The sequence below is a fragment of the Pelodiscus sinensis genome, chromosome 15, assembly GCF_052426305.1.
Source record: "Pelodiscus sinensis isolate ZL-2025 chromosome 15, ASM5242630v1, whole genome shotgun sequence".
NCBI lineage: Eukaryota > Metazoa > Chordata > Testudines > Trionychidae > Pelodiscus > Pelodiscus sinensis.
The window spans coordinates 40,273,214-40,288,884 of record NC_143066.1 but is presented as its reverse complement, the minus strand read 5'-3'; the positions used below and the strand labels follow the sequence as shown (position 1 = coordinate 40,288,884).

Genomic DNA, 15,671 nt, shown 5'->3' with positions numbered 1-15,671 from the left:
GCAGCTCAGTCTGGGCTGGCCACTGAAGAAGCAGGACCTTCAACTGGAGCTCCAGGGCTTCCCCAGCCAGCGATCCAGCCAGTGGAAGACAGAGCCACAGGAGACCACTGCCACACAGCCCAGATCAACCCCTGCGAGAAGCAGCTGCCAGGGAACCAGAAGACCCAACCACTTCATGGGATGCCATCCCACCAGCTCTGGTAGGAACTGACCCAGGGAGGGTGCAGGAGCAACCTGTTCCACCCAGGTAAACTCAGCGTGTTTTGGCTGGATTCCCTGCCGAGGGAGTGGCAGACCACTCTGCTGCTCAGGAACCTGGTGAAGTAGGGTGGGCCCAGGTCCCCCTACCAGGGTGAATGGCCCCCAAACCCCCAACTTATTGACTGGATACCAAACCGTGCTGCCCTGAGTTAAGGGCCATCCCCTATTGACTTTGGCTGCTAGAGCGGTGGGCTACCCTGAGTTAGAGGGCTTCCTCTCATTAGATGCTAGCCATTAGGCTGTACTACCTGGGAGTGTTCATAGACCGTGAGAGAGACTGCCGACGGTTCAACAGCTGACTAGGCGGCTTCCACCATGTACTTCCCCCCAAGAGACGGGGTGTGCATATGCCATGATATAGACCAGTGGCCCCCTGGTTTCTGTTCTCTTCTACATAGGGTCTCCTATTAAGCTTCTCATCAGAACATCTAAGCACCTTCCTGTAGTGTCCCATGTTGGTGGTTCTCTCATCTGCTCCCGGGGGAGGAAGTGGGGGGAAGGGAGAAGTGGGTTAGGGTTTTAAGGTTGTTAGGGTTTTAAGGTTTGGGCTCTTGTTCAAGTAGGGGTAGCCTCCCTCAGTGTCAGCAGTGGCTTTCCTCGTCTGTTAAATCGGCTGAAGTCAAGGCGAATTCCAAAGGCATACAAGAGCCAAGGCACTGGTTTGAATGGGGGCTGTCTCCTGTCAGAATTTATTCTCGCCCAGTGGTAATTAAGGAGCCAAGGTGAAAAAAGCTGCTGGGTTGGGATCAGTATCCCCAGTACAAGAACACCCATCAAGGAGCCAATGGACCACGGGGACTACCCTCCTCTCCCTTCGCAATTGGGCCCTTAGCAGGGAAGGCCCAGGAACTTCTCACTGCAGCTAGCTCTGCTGTACTTGCGTAACATGCAGAGATTTCAGGGCTGCCTCTCAGCAGTACTGGAAAAAATTCACACTGCTACCAAGATGAAGCAGCAGGCGAATGGTCACAGGGAGCAATGAATGCCGAGTCACAGCAGCCAGTATGTGGCTGGCGCTGGGTTTGGAGTTAGATTTGCTGCTTGCTAATTTCATTACCCTGCAGCACATGGTCGAAAGCCGCTTGCTGGTACCTTTCCTGCATCTCTCCCGAGCCTCCAGCTTTCCCCTGGAGACCGCATGCTGGGGAGCTGCACTGAGAAAGCCCAACGGATCCGAAAGCCCCCTTGCTGCGCAGGGCTTAACATCTTCAGCCTGAGTGGATCTGAATTCCAGTACGGAAGGTCTTTCTCCACCACTGTGCTTGTGATCGTTTGATGGCCTCCTGGGCCGTGCCATGGTGGCCATAGGGGTGGGGGAAACAGGGTGTCTCTTTTCAAACATTTGCTTGAAGTTTTTCCACAGCGCCCACCGCTCTAATATCCAAGCAATTCCCACGGGCATTAGCTCTGCCTGGCTGGAACCTAGCAGGCTTCACAAGTCCTCGGACCTTCTGTTCCATGGCGAAGGAGGCTCCAATTTGAAACAGTTCAACTTCCCACCCCATCAGTGCAAAAGATCTCACAAGGCCAGGGAAGTGGGGGGCAAAGGGTGAACCCTGGCAGGCCTTGCATCTTGGGACTGAAACTGGCCCTAAGAAACACAGGACCTTTCTAGCCCCTGCTACCCAGGGCAGAGGCTGTGTTCTATCAGATGTGCCATGTTCTTGGCTAGCGGGGAGCAGAGGTTAACAGATACCTTCCATTGTCTGGTTCCCCAACCACACTTCTTTTTGTGGTTCAGGAACTGATAAGCAGCAGCTCTGAGCTGTAGACGGATCCGTCTCCCGCTCCAACTCATCTGAGGAAGTGGGCTGTACTCACGAAAGATCACGACCGAATACATTTGCTAGTGTCTAAGATGCCACAGGATTGCTCATTGTGTTTGTAGCTGATGTCTAGATGGACCTGTACTCTGCAGGAGGTCAAGTCACCTGATTCAAGGTCCTGGGACCTTAAAATATAGGATTCTATGCAGCCTGTGACCTTCACTTGCATGGGTAACCCTTTCTGTGGTGGGCACTCCACCGGGCATAGGGTTGAAGACCAGAAGGGACCATCAGCCCATCACCTCCCAGGCCATCAGTGCCACACCATGCCAACCGGATTAGGCCAGAGTATTACGTTCCTCTCAGGGCTACTCGTGTGTCACAAGGCCCTTTTTAGTGGTCTACAGTACAGCAAGTTTTGTGGGGAAATAATGGGTTACCTCCCAGGAGATTGTCTGAAAAGCTCTCTCTCTCTCTCTCTAAGGGGATAAAAGCGTTACAGCCCTGTTATCCATAAGGTTAGAAGGGACCTCAAGGGTCATCTAGTCTCACCTCCTGCCAAGATGCAGATTTTGTTGGGTCTAATCCAGGGATGGGGAAGCTCAGGCCTGGGGGCTGGATGTGGTCCCTGTCTTGCCTGGATCTGGGCCCTGAGGATCAGGTCTCAGGGCTCTCCTCCCCCCACCCCACCCCCACAGAGCCTGCAACTACTGTGGGATTGGAGCACACAGTCTACTAGCCTGGACCCCCCCCCCCCCCCCCGCTCTGATGTGTGGGGAGTGTCTTTCTGCTTCTCAGTCAGGGGCCACGTCAGTGAGGTCGGGATTTTTGGTGGGGGGGGTGTTGGTTTCTCATTTGTGTGCAGCCCCAGACTGATTTTTCTGTGGATCAGAGGCCCCTGACGCAAAAAAGGTTCCTCAAACCTGGTCTAACCCATCCAAGACAGACTCTCCAGCATCCCGAGGTATCTGTTCCATTCTCCTCCTGGTCTTACAGTTGGGGAGTTCTTCCAGAGATTTCATCTAAATTTGCTGTGCTGGAATTGGACCCTGTTGCCTCTTGTCCTGCCCTCTGTGACAAGAGAGAACAGCTCTTCTCTCTCTTTTTTAGGGCAGCTTTTCAAGTCATTGAAGGCCGCTATCATATTCCCCCTTCCTCTCCTCTTTTCCAAACTAAACACACCCTATTTCTTCAGCCTTCGCTCACCTGGCTGCGTTCCACCCCTTTGATCGTCTTTATCACACAGACGCCAGCTGAGGCCTAAGCAGAGGGGCACCATCTCCACCTGTGACTTGCATTTAATTTTTTTGTGTGTTTTTTGCAACCACAAGGCACTGTTTCCTCACATTGGGATTGTAACCCACAACTTCTCAGCAATACTGCTGTCCAGCCAGTTACCTTCCAGTCTATATGTGGGTTTCCTTTTCTAAGGGCAGCCCTTTACGTTGCACTTGGTTAAATTTCACTGTGTTGTCGACAGCCACGTTCTCCGATTCGTAAAGATCCCTCTGAATGTTAGCTCTAGCCTCCAAATGTTGGCAACCCATAGACTCCCACCCACAAGTTTTGTGTCTTCTGCTCTCTGTTCCCACAGCCAGGGCATCACTAAAGATGTTAAACAACCAACCCTTCAAAATAAAATCCAATCCCAACCACTGTTAGTTCTTTCTTCTTCCTTTCTTTTGTTTTCTTTGAAAGTGCAGAGAGGTTTCACTGCACTCACTCAACCATAGGTATTTCTAGGCATCTAGCCAGCCCAGCTGAGCCCTGCTGCAAACAAGCTGCCACAGATGAGATCGGGGTCATACAGAGCAGATGAACGCGGGGCAGGATCTTACCTGCAGCTTGACCTTCACTCCATCCACATTCAAGACTTTATTCTGAAAGAGAAAACAGAAGAGCGATGAAAAAAAGAATATGCCCTCCGGACACAACACGGAGCGAGACCATATCCCTCCTGCCGTGCTGATTCAGACTCTTACAACAGCGATGGATTTGCGCCTTCTTGCTTTGTGCCACAGGCACTTTGTTAAGTTGTATGGGACTGGCCAATAAATATTTCAGCTTTTCCTGGCTAACTGTGACCCCTATGTATTGTATTTAGAAGAACAGCCTTTCAGTGATACCGCCCCTTTCATCCAAAGCACTGTCATAGAATCCTAGTACTGGAAGGGAACTCGAGAGGTCATCAAGTCCAGTCTCCTGTCCGCATGGCAGGACCAAGCACCATCTAGATCATCCCTGACAGGTGTCTGTCCAACCTGCTCTTAAGTCTCTCCAGCAATGGAGATTCCACAACCTCCTGAAGCAATTTATTCCAGTCTCACAAAAGCTCATGTTACCATTTACATGTTTTGTTAGTCTTTAAAGTGCTACTAGTCTATTTGGTGTTTTTTAAGTTTTTCCTGTTACAGATTAACTTGGCTACCACTCTGTAGCTTTTTAGCTATCCTGACAGGAAGTTTTTCCTAATGTCCAACCAAAACCTCCCTTGCTGAAATTTAAGCCCATTGCTTCTTGTCCCATCAGAGGTCAAGGAGAATAATTTTTCTCCCTTCTCGTTGTAATTCCTTTTAGGTGATCAACGGTTCGATGTCAGGATGGCGGTCGGTTTCTAGTGGAGTGCCCCAAGGTTCTGTTCTAGGACCGGTTTTGTTCAAATCTTTATTAATGACCTGGATGAGGGGATAGATTGCACCCTCAGCAAGTTTGCAGATGACACTAAGCTAGGGGGAGAGGTAGATACGCTTAAGGGCAGAGATAGGGTCCAGAGTGACTTAGACAAATTGGAGGATTGGGCCACTAGAAATCTCATGAGATTCAACAAAGACAAGTGTAGAGTCCTGCACTTGGGACGGAAGAATCCCAAGCATAGTTACAGGCTGGGGACCAACCAGTTAAGTAGTAGTTCTGCAGAAAAGGACCTGGGGGTTACAGTGGATGAGAAGCTAGATATGAGTCAACAGTGTGCCCTTGTAGCCAAGAAGGCTAATGGCATATTAGGATGCATTAAGAGGAGCATTGCCAGCAGATCCAGAGATGTCATTATCCCCCTTTATTCGGCTTTGGTGAGGCCACATCTGGAGTACTGTGTCCAGTTCTGGGCCCCCCACTACAAAAAGGATGCGGACGCATTGGAGAGGGTCCAGCGGAGGGCAACCAAAATGATTAGGGGTCTGGAGCATATGACCTACGAGGAGAGGCTGAGGGACTTGGGTCTGTTTAGTCTGCAGAAGCGAAGAGTGAGGGGGGACTTGATAGCAGCCTTCAACTTCCTGAAGGGAGGTTCCAAAGAGGATGGAGAGAGGCTGTTCTCAGTAGTGACAGATGGCAGAACAAGGAGCAATGGTCTCAAGTTGTGGTGGGAGAGGTCCAGATTGGATATTAGGAAAAACTATTTTACTAGGAGGGTAGTGAAGCATTGGAATGGGTTACCTAGGGAAGTAGTGGAGTCTCCATCCCTAGAGGTGTTTAAGTCTCGGCTTGACAAAGCCCTGGCCGGGTTGATTTAGATGGGATTGGTCCTGCCTAGAGCGGAGGGCTGGACTTGACGACCTTCTGAGGTCTCTTCCAGTTCTGATTCTATAAGGGGATGGTTGGATGAAATAACATGATCTTGGTAACTAATTGACCATTCATTTCCAGTTGGAAATAGGTCAATGGAGGGATGATAGGAGTTGCTATAGGGAACTTTCTGGGTGTCTGGCTGGTGAGTCTTGCCCACATGCTCAGGGTTTAGCTGATCGCCATATTTGGGGTCAGGAAGGAATTTTCCTCCAGGGTAGATTGGCAGAGGCCCTGGAGGTTTTTCGCCTTCCTCTGTAGCATTGGGCACAGATCACAGCTGAAGGACTCTCTGCATGTTGGGGCCTTCAAAGTATTGGAAGGCTTCAATATCTGAGACATAGGTGAGAGGATTATTCTAAGAGGGGTGGGCGAGATTCTGTGGCCTGCACTGTGCAGGGGGTCAGACTAGATGATCATAATGGTCCCTTCTGACCTTAAAGTCTATGAATCTGCTATCAAGTTCCCTCTCAGTCATCTCTTGTCTTATCTAAAAAAACCCAATTCTTCAGTCTTCCCTCATAGGCCATATTTTCTAGACCTTTTATAATTTTGTTGCTCTTTTCTGGATCCTCCTCAATTTCTCCACATCTTTCCTGAAATGTGTTGCCCAGAACTGGGCACAATACTCCAACTTAGGCCTAATCAGCGCAGAGTAAAGTGGAAGAATGACTTCTCGTGTCTTGCTCACAGCACTCCATTTAATGCATCCCAGAGTCCAACTAACCAACTACCAACTAATGTCTGGAGAGAAATGGCAGCAGCCAGTGCTGGAGAAGAGCTCAGCAATGGTTTAACAGTGTACATGAGCCCCACACAGTAATGGAGCAAGAACTTCAGGCAGGCAGGATGTAATTGCTCATAGTGGAAATGAGATGAGGAAGCACTGATGTTAATGCACGGTCTTAACTCAAGGCTATAGAACAGATTTTGATGGTCAGAGGTTGTGTGCGCCTTGCTGGGGTGTCGCACCCAGGGAAGATATGGAGAGGTGTCATTCAACTGACAGCAGCGGGCAGGAATTAAACATGTCCGTGAAAACTATAGACAGGCCCAGAGCATCTCCAGGGTCAGGTTGCAGGTGAGACTGACGGGTTCTTTTCAGACTTGCAGCCGTGATTTCCTGATGACCATTCATAGAGTAGCATTAGTCATGAGTCTGGGAATCCAAAAACGTCAGCACCTGCCTTCAAAGGAGGACTGTGGTGGAGCAGGAGAGGTCGGATGCTGCCCCAAACGCTACGTCTGCACAGATATCACAGCACTGAACTCCCAAGTTGTTCTGCAGACCAGAGATGCTCTCTCCATGCCCAGCGACGGGGCACAGTGAGGCCTTGGCAGTGGATGCTTTAGAAACCCTTCAGGAGTACCAGCCCTGGTCTGTATGGAGGTGAGAGCTCTCAGGGACTACAGAGCCGAGCGTGCCGCCATGTGGCCTTGCCACTCAAAGCACGCTGCAGATCACAGCCTCTTTAATTATGACAGCAAGGTGCAGACTCACTGCAGCTACAAGCCGACTCAGCTTCCTCTTACCTTCACAAAGCAAGGTCAGGGTTTGGTCATGCCAGGACAATGGGATGTGCCTGCCGGCTCTGCTCCCGGGCAAGAGGCTTCTTCGCTGGGGAGCCAGCGTGTCACCTTTGGCGAGGGGAGCCAGGCCGGGCCCACCGCAGCCAGGGGTTGCTCTGGCCAGCTGCAGCTGCCTCTTCCTGCAGTAGGCCCCGCAGGGCTGGAGCTGCCCCCTGTTCAGGGTGGGCAGGGAGCTGCTCCCCAGCCTCTATGGTTAACTGGGACCAGTAAGCATTACCCACTTAGAATGAGGCTTACTGGTTAGCCCATTAACCGGTTACCCTTCCCCATCCCTACTACAAATGTGAGAACATACCTTTGTATCCACTTTCTACACCTAGCACTGCTCTCCAACGCCCAGTAATTGCCACATCAGAACAGCCCAATGGCCCATCTAGCCTGCAGCCTCCCCTACTTGTACCAGAGTAAGTGGACACTCGCTAGCTTCAAAATCCCAGACCCGGTGTCACTAGTGGGCCAGCTAGCCTGGGATCTCACTTTCCCTTGTCCCAGAACTGACCAATGGCCCAGCTACCCAGGAATCTGCATCCCACAGCGGTCAATGTCCAATGCTCTGGAGAACAATATAAAACCTCTAGAATGCACTGTACTGTGCAGCATGTAGGGGAAGGAATTCCACCCCACTTCCAGCTGCTCATCAGCTTAGGCCCTGAAGTCGGAGAGGTGGTGATTGCTCTCCTCGCTGCAGGTATGATTTCTTATTCGTAAGTTCTTAGGCACTTGTCCAAAAAGCTTCCTACGTGATACACAAATCGCCCGTTTAAATCATTTCTGTTGTGACACAACGAGAAGATCACTTTCAATGTCAGTGGCTACTGCCAGGTACGTCTGTTTGGCTATTTAAAATCCAGCATCTCTGGTGCTAATTTACATGATTGCACACAACTCTGACCAGAAGACCTCTAGCAAGAAATTAATGAGCGACAGAATGCTGTGTTAATGGCTTTAAAAAGATACAGCCAGCTACTTACAAAGATCCAGTTAGTAACCACCCTTCGAAACATAAAAAATGCTTCTTTTCCAGACAGTTTTGCTTGTTTTTCAGATAGACAGACGCGCACGCATGCACACACGCACGCACACACACACACACAGTCTCTCAATAAGAAAATGAGATGAAGCCATGGGACTTTCTGCACGGTCTCTCCATACAGCCCTTGTGCTGGATAGAACTTTGAAGAGATGAAGCAGGGTCCAGACCTTATCGGGCTAGCTTGGGAATTAAAAGACCTGCGTGACTTGCGGCAAGCCAGGGAAACTACCATGTTCCCCCACAGAAGATGGAGATGATAGCCCAGCTTCTCATTATATACTTGTTCCCATAACATCAGAACTAGGGGTCACCAAATGAAATGAATACGTAGTAGGTTTAAAACAAACAAAAGTAAGTTTTTCTTTATGCAGCGCAGTCAACCTGTGGAACTCCTTGCCAGGGGATGTTGTAAAAACCAGGAATTTAACAGAGTTCAAAAAGATCTACATACATTCATGGAGGTTAGGTCAATCAATGACTATTAGCCAGGATGAGCAGGAATGATGTCCCTAGCCTCCGTCAGAAGCTGGGAATGGGTGACAGAGGAGAGATCACTTGACTCCCTGTTCTGTTTATTCCCTCTGGAGCACCTGCCATTGGCCACTGTGGGCAGACAGGACCCTGGGCTAGATGGACTGTTGGTCTGAGCCAGTGTGGCCGTTTGGATGTTCACACAGGGATGTGGTGAGGACAAACACCCTGGAGATGGTGAGTGCTTGGCTGCTCTGGTGCCCAAGCCACATAAATATCCTGAGCAGAAAGGGGCTCATATTGCTCCCGCACTCACAAGCAGCAGCTCCTCTCTCCTCCTGACCTGCACGGCAGCTGCATCTTCCCCCTCTCCTTAAAGCAGTAGTGGGGAACCTCGGGGCCGGATGTAGCCCCCTGCTTGCCTGGAAATGGCCCCCGAGGCTCAGGGTTTTCTCCCCAGCACTGGGGAGCCCACACTGGTGTACCAGCCCCCTCTGTGTGTGCTCCAGTCCTGCGGTAGGGCAGTCTACTAGGTTGGGCTCCCCTAAGCTCTGGTGTACAAGAGGAATGTCGCAAGTGTCTTTCTCCTGTCAGTACGGGCTCGGTTTGGTTTGGTTTTGTTTTGGTTGGTAGGGTTTTTTTGCTTTTCACTTGTGTGCAGCCCTGACTGATCCTTCAGTGGGAGAGTAGCCTCCCCTGACCCAAAAACATTCCCCACCCATGCCTTAAAGTAACGGTATTGCTGCTCATTGCAGCAGATGGGCTGCATTACTGCTATCCCTATTTTTGGGCTGTACCCAAGCAACGAGAGACCCTCACTCTGCTATTTCCTGTTTTATGGCCATCCCGGCTGCTTCCAGCCTGAGCTGGGCTGATAAACCAAATCAAGAAACCCTGTAACAACTTTCGCTCCACATCTAAACTGCCTGGTGGGGGAGACAGCAATGTGTGCAGCTCATGCCAGCCGAGCGATGCTGACCTGCGTGTCTCCTGGTTGCAATGCAGCGGCAGGACAAATCCTAGAGGGCCTTTTATGGTCAGATCACCTCTTCTGCACGGGGAGAGGAGGACGCTTTCTTGTAGAGGCCCGACCGTTACAGACATTTGAGCAGAGGGCTGGGAGCCAGGAAAACCGGGGCCTCATCCCATTTCTGCCTCTGACTCGCTGGAGAAAGCCACCACCTCCTTAGGACTCTGGGCTTTGAGATCCCCAGGGAGAAGAGGCATCAGGAGGTAAGATGTGAGAGAGACTGGAGGTACCTGGCTGAATCCCAGGTGCCTTTTGAGTATCAATGGAACATTTCAGAAGCAGAACTGATGCTCTCCCATCTGGCACAGGATGGGCTGCGTGCAGGAATGGGCCAGGGACCCCCCCAAGCCCTGCCCTACATCCCTCCCTTGCTTAGTTGGTGTTCCCCTTGTCCCCACTCCCTTCCCATGCTGCCCGCAGGGCCTCCATGTTGGCACCAGCCTCCGCACTGATTGCCCCAAGTGTTCAAAGGGGGAGTTAGATACATCCAGTGCTAAGCACGTGACAGATGCGGCAGGGTTCGCACATGGGTTGAGGGAACATTGGTCCGGACCAAAGAGCAAAGTGTTCTGTGTCCCACCTATGTCACGTCAGGTAGTCATCTAGGCACTAGGAGGTAGCAGAGGCCCCCAAGAACAGTTCAAGGCCCAGACAACTGCAAAGCTTAGTTTATGTACTAATCCAAGAGACAGCTAAGAGGCAAATGGATTACAGGCCGTAAGTACCTGCACTGCGGGAAGATCTTTTAGCAGGTTCATGCAGCAGACACAGCCAGAGCACAATCCAAAGGTTGGAAACTGAAGCTAGACAAATTCAGACTCAAAATAGAGCTGAATTTTCTGACATCAACAATGGGTATTTTTCATAAAGGTCCATCTAACTCAGCCAGGAGTTCTGGGGTGAATAGGTGAGATTCTTTGCCTGGGACATGCCGGAAAGTAGACTAAATTATAATAGTCGCTATATGGCTTTGACCTCTCAATGAAGGATTCTCTAATGAAAAGCAGGCGGTTCGAGACACAGCAGAGTGGAAGGTTAGAGCAGCCCATAGATGGAGATTTTGTCCACAGAGTTTATTTAAATGTATAATAAAAACACACAAAAATGACATCTCGATGGCTCTAGGCCCTTAGGTGCTGTGCTGGTAGTCATCAGGTCCCCCTTGTAGTGAGCACTGCAAAACAAGCACCTAGCAGGAGACAGTCCCCTGCCCCAAGGAGTCTACATTTCAAAAAGACAAGACAGAAGGGTGGGAGGAGAAACTGAGGCACAAAGGGGCCCGGTTGCAAAACAGGTCAATGGTAGAGTGGACCAAAACCACCAGCTTGTTTGTCACTAACTCCAAAAGGACAAAACGCCTCTCTTCCCTCAGCCTTTGTCCTGCATAGAGGTTACATACAGTAATTTACATCGCATGCCCAAAGACCAACAAACCAAGGTGAGAAATAGGAGCCAAAAGGCAGGCTATCCCCCAGGGCCAGAAGGGATTGCTGTGACTGTCTGGGCCAGTGGCAGGCAACCTATGGCCTGTGGGCCACATGTGGCCCATCAGGATTCTATCTGTGGCCTGGCAGACATTTTGTTTACCATTGCTCACATGCAGAGTTGCCACATTGCACTGGTTTCTGTATGCCCAGGTTTTTTCCTGCCCGTGTTACTGCAGTGACATGCACGTAAAGCCAGGGCACGGGAAGTGAGGTGCATGCTGATTGCTCACAATGCTGACTGCGAGAGCCGCATGCTCCCTCGGCAGCAAATCACAACGCTGCAATGGTTCCATCAGCACTGCCCACAAGCACAGTGAGCGCAACTACCCTATCCTGGGAGGCTCTTAATTATGACCCTCTTGTGGGCCACCGAGATGGAGGCCACTCATACGGCCCACTCACCAGCCTAGGCTGCCCGGCACTGCTCTATGCCAGTGGAGAAGTGGGCACTGTTTGTGCACTATTCACAAAGAGAAAACCAGGGTGAGTCTCAGCTCCAGTGAGAAGTCGATTTGATTTGTAAAAACTCTTCCCTTGTATACAAGGCAGCCTCTGTGTCTGGACAGTGCCACTTCTAACTATCCCCTGGGGTCCCAGAAAAGTGCCTGGAGAAGCCATCTGCTGGCATATGGCTTCCCTTGCCAAGGCGGCACTATGCTCTCCAGCTGCGACTCTGGCTGCGGAGAAAGGAGGGAGATGGATGACAAGCTCCCCATTGAAATTGTGAATCTGCAGCCTCCTTTCTCGGGGTGGGCAAAGGACCAGGTAATCTGGCTTCACACGCCACTCCCAAGAGGAGTTCAATTCCAACCCTGCATGCATTAAGCAAGCAGCGGGGATGCTGAGGGGACGGCTGCTGCACTGTAAACGCTTTCTAGAAGAGTCTAGAGCAGGCCTTGCAACAGCTGGAGGACAAGACGACTCATTTTGCAGAGAAGGTATTTTCTCGCCGTGTGTCTAATATAATTGGCTGGTAACAATGTTCTGTTGCCTAAAGCAATCACACACCACTTGGCAAATTAACTGGCTCCCGGAACAATTGTGTTCCAGTTGCATTGCAAGAGTGGGCCAGAATCTTCAGCCTGGTGTCCTTCCGATAACCATGCAGGGCCTGTTGGTGGGGTAATAACAGACGTTCTTAGACAAAAGCCCTTGGACCATGCTACAGCCCTTCCTGTGACCAGATGGAGGCCAGAATGCTGCCCGATTGTGGTCCTGTTGGCCCCAGCTCCAGCACATTGGGCAAGCAGCCTGACACACAGCCTGCCCTGAGAGTAAGGAGGTCAACAGAACGATTGTTCAAAGTCACTGCCCACACCACACAAGTGCTGGGCACCACCACCCTGCCGTGTGCCAACTGAGGATGGACAGTTAGCTGAGATGCAGTGTAGCCTAGCGGACTGAGCTCTGGGATAGCATAAGGACTCCTTGGTTCCATTGCTGGGTCTGCAACACTGGGCAAGTCCCTTACCCTAGCTGGGCCTCTCTCACCCTTTGCTGAGCTTGTCTAGGGAGAGGGTGGATTTTTTAGGGCAGGGACATGCAGCACCTGGCATGACAGGGCTTGATCTCAACCACAGCCTTTTGTCCACCTTATAATACAGGTACAGGGTCACTAGCTGTGTAGGGCTCAGGCACCCAGCCTGTCTGGGAAAAGCTCCGCTACACAGTGAGCCAACCCAAGCCCACCTGTGCTTGTTTGTGCCCCCCCCCCCATTGAGAGCCCCTGGACTAAGGAGAATGAGGGCATTTGTGTGCCAGTTAGCATGCGCAGCCATGGCAAAGCCCTTGTGGGAGTTCGTCCCCATGGTCCCCAGGGGAGCTGGAGGAATTGCTATCATATTTTAGAGGTGTGTGTCTGAGTCCGTTTGTGTAAGAACGCCTCCTGAATGGCAAGAGCTGGGCCCACCAAATTTGGTAGGCAGCTTCCTCATCTCCTAACTTCAAGCCAGATCAGGGGTTGATTGCCAGGACAGCCGGAAGCACTGGGAATGGGACTGTTTTCCAAAACATGGAAAGGGAGGGGCTGTTCAGAGGGATGTGGTACTGAGAGTGGCCACTAGGGGCAGCAAGCTCGCAGGGGAGAACTATACTGCAGATTGACCATTGGGGGCAACAGCACCACCAAGGGAGTAGCCAACAGCTCGAGCTCCACCCTCTTGCCTGCCAGCACACTGGGTAAGGGGCCACCTTGTCCCAAACCCTTTCCCCCTCCTGGCCCTTAGCCACAGGGCTGGGGGGTGGGGGAGGAGAAAAGGCCCTGGTGTCTGGGAGGGCAGAGGGGAGGAAAAAGGTCCTGGTGGGGCTGGATAGAGGGAAAAGGCCTGTGTTGGATGGGCCCCTCCTCACTTCCCTAGCCCACACTCTCCCACCCCCACCGCTGCCTCTCCCTTCTCAAGGTCCTGCCCTGACTCTATCCCCAGCCCTGAAGGACCCAGGCAACAGCCGGTAAGTCTGCTAGCGATTCTATACTTCATGCCTCAGGTGAATGGGTGTACACTCTGTGCTGTGTATATTGGTATTGCAGAACAACATGGGCAAGGCTGTATGTAAACTCCTAGCAATTCCTGGCTCCAAGGAGGTAAACAGCTTTGCTTGGATTTTTCATGCCAAAGAAATGTGTTTGTTTGGCAAAGAAACCAGGCCCTCAAACTCCTGTACTGTGCCTTTGGCACAGGGGCATGCGCTGCAGACTTACTGTATTCACGTCCAAGTGAGATTCACAACCCCACCATGCCAAACGTCTCTCCTGGATACCACGCAGCTGTCTGGTTACACTCCTCACTCTTGCAGTTGTCTCACGCTCTGCCTCTTATTGACAGTCCCCACAAAGTCGCCCGCCAGGAGGGAGTTTTGCAGGTGCTTTTAGGCAGCTGTCCTGGGGGGCGCTCTTAAAAGTAGCAAGTTAGATTCCTGACTGTTGACAGTCACTTGCATATCAGTCATTCTCCCACACGAAGAAAGAAATCGAACCATGGGCTAGCTTGGCTGCTGTCCTCTCTTTGGTGGTGGCCAGGACCAGATGTTGCCGGGGAAGATACCAGAAGAGGATGCAGATGGCCTTGTGGGGCTACATGTTCAGAGGAGCTCAGTTCTTAACATGGCAATTCCGTCAGAGGGTCTGGCCCATATTGGACAATTATGGAGTAATCTGACCGTGGTGGAAGATTCTTCCTAACCTCAGGCAATAAGAGGCTGACTCATGCCCCAAAATGGCAGGGTTTACATACCTATATATTGGAGTCCTAAGCAAAGTAACGGTGTATATTCTCATCCACTGAAATAGTCCTCTTTCAAATCTTATTAAGAACTGGAGGGTTCAGCTCTCTGAATTCTTATATTGCCAAGGGCCCCTGCAGTTTACAAATACTTGGTTTTCCTTTGTTAATGGCTCCCCATAGGTCACAAACACCATGCGCCAGCTATCTCCTGTGATTTTGGTTCTTATGGCTTCACCTCTTTGGCGGTGAAAAGGAGGGAGTGGAAAAGTACATGAAAATTAATATAATCCTAAATCACTTCTGGCACACCTAATGCTGACCCCAGGGAGTCACACAGGGAATGGGTATGGCCCCAACAGCAAATCCAACTTATCTGATCTTCAGAAGGTGCCCGGGGTGCGACTTAGAATCTTGGGTTCAAAGTTCAGGTCTCTGATAAAGCATGTGGTAGTTAGCACAGCAGCACTTCTGGAAGAGGTTTTAAGCTTTGCTACTGATCCGTTTGTCCCTTGGCACGTCCCATAATGACAGTGCAGCACCTCCATTTCAACACCTTTAACAGAGGGTTGGAAATATTTACCTCTCTCACGTAGGAGCTGTGAACACTTACTCAACTAAACTCTGTAAAGCACTTGGAGAGCTTTGGATGAAACACGCTCAAAGAGAGAAAAATCATTTATCCAAAAAAAAAACGGTTTCCCTCTCCGTGGAACACTAGAAGCAGCAGTTATGGACAAGAAAGTTCAATTTTTATTTCCTGATGGAGATCCTAAATATATTCATGGAATTAATGAAGGATTTGTAGGCCAGAAAGTACTCCACCACTGGAGATATTTAAGAGCAGGTTGGACAGACATCTATCAGGGATGATCTCGCTGGTGCTTGGTCCTGCCGTGAGGGCAGGGGACTGGACTCGATGACTCCCAAGGTCCCTTCCAGTTCTAGTGTGCTAATTCTCTGACTCTTACCTTCTTTAAAAAAAAATGTCCCCTGTCCCAGCCTCTCGAACTGTGAGCAGCTAATAACCTGCCACATTAAGTGGCCAGCGGTGCTCATTATTAACTGACCGCGGTGATTTGGGTCACCCTGTTGCGTGGAAGGCCGGGGCAACATGCTCAGACATGAGCTAGGGAAGGCCACTAAACCTCAGCCATTTAGAATGCTCTCTCCTTCCTCACACAGGGCCAGCTGTTCTTTTTTGAATGCTGTTAAAGTTCTGGTCTTCACAACCTCCTCTGGCAAGGAGTT

At 50.8% G+C, this 15,671-nt stretch overlaps 1 protein-coding gene across 1 annotated transcript in view; it reads right to left on the bottom strand.

Annotated features, from left to right (window-relative positions):
• Positions 1-15,671, bottom strand: part of RAB26 (RAB26, member RAS oncogene family) — a 208,113-nt gene that overhangs the window by 59,988 nt on the left and 132,454 nt on the right. The window contains exon 3 of the mRNA XM_075899858.2: positions 3,866-3,907. Coding sequence (XP_075755973.1) covers positions 3,866-3,907 — 42 coding nt within the window. The remainder of the gene's footprint in view (positions 1-3,865; positions 3,908-15,671) is intronic.